The sequence below is a fragment of the Gadus chalcogrammus genome, chromosome 3, assembly GCF_026213295.1.
Source record: "Gadus chalcogrammus isolate NIFS_2021 chromosome 3, NIFS_Gcha_1.0, whole genome shotgun sequence".
In the NCBI taxonomy this organism is placed as follows: Eukaryota; Metazoa; Chordata; class Actinopteri; order Gadiformes; family Gadidae; genus Gadus; species Gadus chalcogrammus.
In genome coordinates, this window is record NC_079414.1 from 25,086,775 (window position 1) to 25,090,838 (window position 4,064).

Below are 4,064 nucleotides of genomic sequence, written 5' to 3' on the forward strand. Positions count from 1 at the left end.
TGGGTGTTGGTGGTGCAGGTTGTGGTGGTGTAGGTGGTGGAGGTGGTGGTGGAGGTGGTGGTGTTTGTGGTGGTGGAGGTGGTGTGTGAACCACTGACCTGGCCTGTATGGCAGCCGCTCTGGACTTCATGCCATCCGACTGCAGCGCCAGCTGGGCGTTCTCCACCAGAAGTTGACCCACCTGAGGAGGTGAGGCACGGGGAAGTCAACACAGACAGACACGCCACACCTATGCAAACACGCCGTTCCTACACTCGGTAATGTTTGTGTAAGCGACGAACCCTGGATCACAGGTGTCTCTCTAAGGTTGGGCTCGGAGGCACCAGGGTGGGACCGATCAAACCACTTGACTCGTCTTTTAATTGCAGAACCACAGCTGCCAATCATGTCGACTTAAAGGTTTAAACCGAACACGGAGCATGAAGATGCTATGTCGAACATGCAATTATCGTGTTACGCTTTTGATTCCCCCTTGAGCTCAGACTTGTTGGAGGTTTCTCAGTGGTTTGCATCCAGGCTGTGTGCCACTGCTGTGTTCAAGGATCATCATTGACACCTTTGCCTAAAGGGGAATGGATTAGAGGGATATGAAACCGACAGGGTGCAATTATGTGTGTTCAGTGTGCAAAATGCTTTCATTGTCAGCTACTACATGTTATAGTTCTTATGCCAAGTGTAAGAATAGGTGACATCACTGCCGCTGATGAAAGACTTGTTTGATCTGATTGTCAGCCATAGGGTCACTGGGGCCTTCATTCCGAGTTCTACCAGGGGGGGCAAAAGAAGATCTGTTTCTTGTTTAGGGCGACGCCAGTATAAAGTCCAGTTAGGCCTCCATTTTGGAAGCAAAGGAGCATTAGAATGTCATTGTGTCGGTTGTAATGTTGTTTTGTTATTTTCAGTCACTAATCGCAAATATAAGGTTACCATTGTTGTGAAAATGTTGCAGCTCTTTTCATACGATACCTAGTTATATATTTAGCAGCCCCACCCAATATATTTATATTGCTTAAGGATTTAACAGTACTACAACTCCCTTGATTCCTCTCAAGATGGAGTATATAACCATGGTGCATTCAGATGTACAAGCCCTATTGCTATCGTTGGCTGTGTTAGATAAGGAATATTCTTATAATAGTTATGGATCAGCAAATGGAAATTTTATTTTTTGTGACTCTTTCTGTCATCCATTTTCTAAACTTAACAGTCATAACAGATATTTAGAATATACTCATAGCGATTTCTTCCATGATGATTGATACTTGTTTTCCTGTGCACGGACTGGTACATAATAGCAAAACAACAACAAAAGTATAGTAATGATCTAGGTACAGATATGGTTAAAACATATATACATGATATGAATCCAAATAAAGTCAGGTCAGGAGGTCAGGAAAAGGATTGAACATGTAATGACATAATTAGGGGTGCTCTTCAAAATAAATGATCCACCATAAGAATAGTGGATGTATTACTCTGCAATTATTCTGTGAGACACATTAAAGCAATGATCAGAATGGCTTTGTCAGGAATCAGTTCATAAGCCAGGTCGTACCACTCCACAAAGACAGACGTGTAAAGCGCTTAGTGAATGGTCCCGGCCAATAAAAAGTCACACAAACAACACATTCAAACACTCCCACATTCCAGGGTGTGGGGTTTGTATTGGCTCTGGTGCGTTATGTAATTACACATTACACACTACACATTTACTATATCTACCTCGGTTTGTGCAACAGATTCAAAGGCAAAAGACTCAAAGGCTCAAATACATTTATCATCGGCACACAATCAAAATACTGATCACATTCACACAATCATTCTTTATTTCAAGATTGTGTTCAAACCGGAATCGAAGGCCATTGATGTCAATAGGTTTTGCCCAGATGGGAAAACCTGAGCTGTGTTTCGTAATGGTGACACATTGTTTGTCTTGGGTCAGCTGCAATGTTACCGACTGCGATCACCTGTTGTTTGATGAAAAACAACCTATTTCTTTTTTATATATATCTGCAACACTGGGACGTCCTTGAGCTGGCATAATGGTGGTGCAATCTGTCTAAACACCACCATGAAAGAACCGATGACACATCCTCCACCCAGCCAGCCTGCGCTGCTGGTGTACTTTTCCCCTTTCGCTCCCATACAACAGGGGTATAATTACTCCTCCTTCACTCTCACCACCACCGTGTCACCATGCAGGTTGTTGCTCAGCGAGCCCCTATACAACCCTATACACAGGGCCCTGTTTCACCCTCCTCAATCTAAACACAAAGCAAACAAAAACCCATGGGAACCAGCAGTTGTTGACAACACTGAACGACACCCGGGCTTAGTCGAATCCCACACAGGGGCTCCTTCGGCACAGCTAATCTCCAAACTCTTCAAACAACGCATACACATTAACATTTAGGGCATTTAGCAGTCGCTTTGATCCAAGGCGACTGACAACCATTTATACACACATTCACACACCGATGGCGGAGTCAACCAGTCAAGGCGACAGCCAGCTCGTCGGGAGCGGTCAGGGTGAGGTCAGGGACACCTCGACACTCCAGATAGGAGGAGTCGGGGATCGAACCGGCGACATCCTGGTTACAGTTCAACCCGCTCTGCCTCCAGAGCTAAGCCGAGCTCAGCCGACCAACCAGCATGTGACTCTCACCTGAGCTCGCAGGCCGTTGACCGTGCTCTCCTCCTGGGACCAGTCCCTCAGCACGGCGCCGTTCCTCGCCCCCCAGTCGGCGATCTGCCCCTCCAGCCGCGCGTTGGTGTCCTGCAGCCTCTCCATGTGCTCCAGGAAGCCCTTCAGGCGGGCGTTGAGCCCGCGGACCTCCGCTCTCTGGTCCTCCGTTACATCCATGGAGCCCAGCGTTGTACCTGTCAGTGTTTACACCACATATCAACCATCCGGGTACCATCCAGAGTTTAAAGGGGAAACGAAAAAACGAGAGTTGTCCGAGGTCCCTTCGTCAACGAGGAAGGAGTTCCGAGAGGCTGGGATAGAGCGGGGGCAGAACGGTACGCCTCCTCGCGAGACGCAGGTAATGATTAGAGTTAAGTCACACGGTGTTTGCCGGCAAGCAAGCGCTCTTTCCACGCATCCTCAGCAGAGATTACAGTCCTGGAGGCGTCAACTGGGTAAACATTTACCCAGCCGTACTCACCTGAAACAACGCCACCTTCCTTCCTGCCCTCTTCCCGGACTGGGGATGGCCGTGCTCCTCAGCGCAGTCGCTCAGCAGGGGTGAGGGTGGGGGGTCCCGGCGGCGGCGGCGGCGGCGGTGGGATCTCCCTGAAGTATTCGCTCTCTCCCTCTGCGGGACTATTCGCTCTCTCCCTCTCCGGGTCTCGGCGAGCCGCTCCAACACACCCAGCGGACGGGGCTTAGCCACATTCCTCCGCCCCGGACCGGGTCAGGAACCTTCCCCCGCTTCCCCGCGGAGTCCCTCTCTGGTCACAACACAGCACCAAACCTGGGCAGTAGAGGGAGGCGGGAGGAGGTGGGAGGAGGTGAACCCAGCGGAGGAGGCCCGGCTTCGGGTTCGGTTTCTCGCGTGTTTCGGCCCAGTGGTTTAAGAGGACGGCTCCATGAGAGGGGCGATGTGTTTCCCCTACTGTCCCACCTATCCCCCCCGACACCCAGCCAGCCTTTGGCCGAGGATAGAGAGTACTAGGGGAGGGTGGCTGTGAGGGGGTGTGGGGGGTTGGAGGGGGGGGGGGGACACTGGACACAGAGCTTTATCACCGGTGCTCTGAGGCCCTTTGTACCGCCTGATCCGGGATTACTGGGCCGCTTTCAAAGAGTCAGAAATACCAGGGGGGGGGGACTGTACGACTGTACGTTTGTGCACGTGCGCCCACAGGGTTTATTAGGTGTGTGTTCCAGCAAGCGCGTCCGTGTGACAGCGTGTGCCTATTTGTTTGCGGGGGTGTGTGTGTGTGTTTGTGTTGGCATATGGATGTGAATTGACTGCTCCTGAGTTGCATTGGCGAAATTGGCGTGCAGTATCTGTGAAAAAAAAGGAGGAGCGATAGGGCGAGGACTTTGGACAGGGTGTCCT

The 4,064-nt window shown here is 50.5% G+C and overlaps 1 protein-coding gene across 1 annotated transcript in view; it reads right to left on the minus strand.

Annotated features, from left to right (window-relative positions):
- The window catches only part of krt222 (keratin 222), a 20,279-nt gene extending 16,574 nt beyond the window's left edge, over positions 1 to 3,705 (minus strand). The window contains exons 1-3 of the mRNA XM_056586965.1: positions 3,168 to 3,705; positions 2,666 to 2,880; positions 99 to 181 (exon numbers count right to left, since the gene is read on the minus strand). Coding sequence (XP_056442940.1) covers positions 99 to 181; positions 2,666 to 2,863 — 281 coding nt within the window. The 5' untranslated portion in view covers positions 2,864 to 2,880; positions 3,168 to 3,705. The remainder of the gene's footprint in view (positions 1 to 98; positions 182 to 2,665; positions 2,881 to 3,167) is intronic.
- Between the last annotated feature and the right edge of the window lie 359 nt (positions 3,706 to 4,064).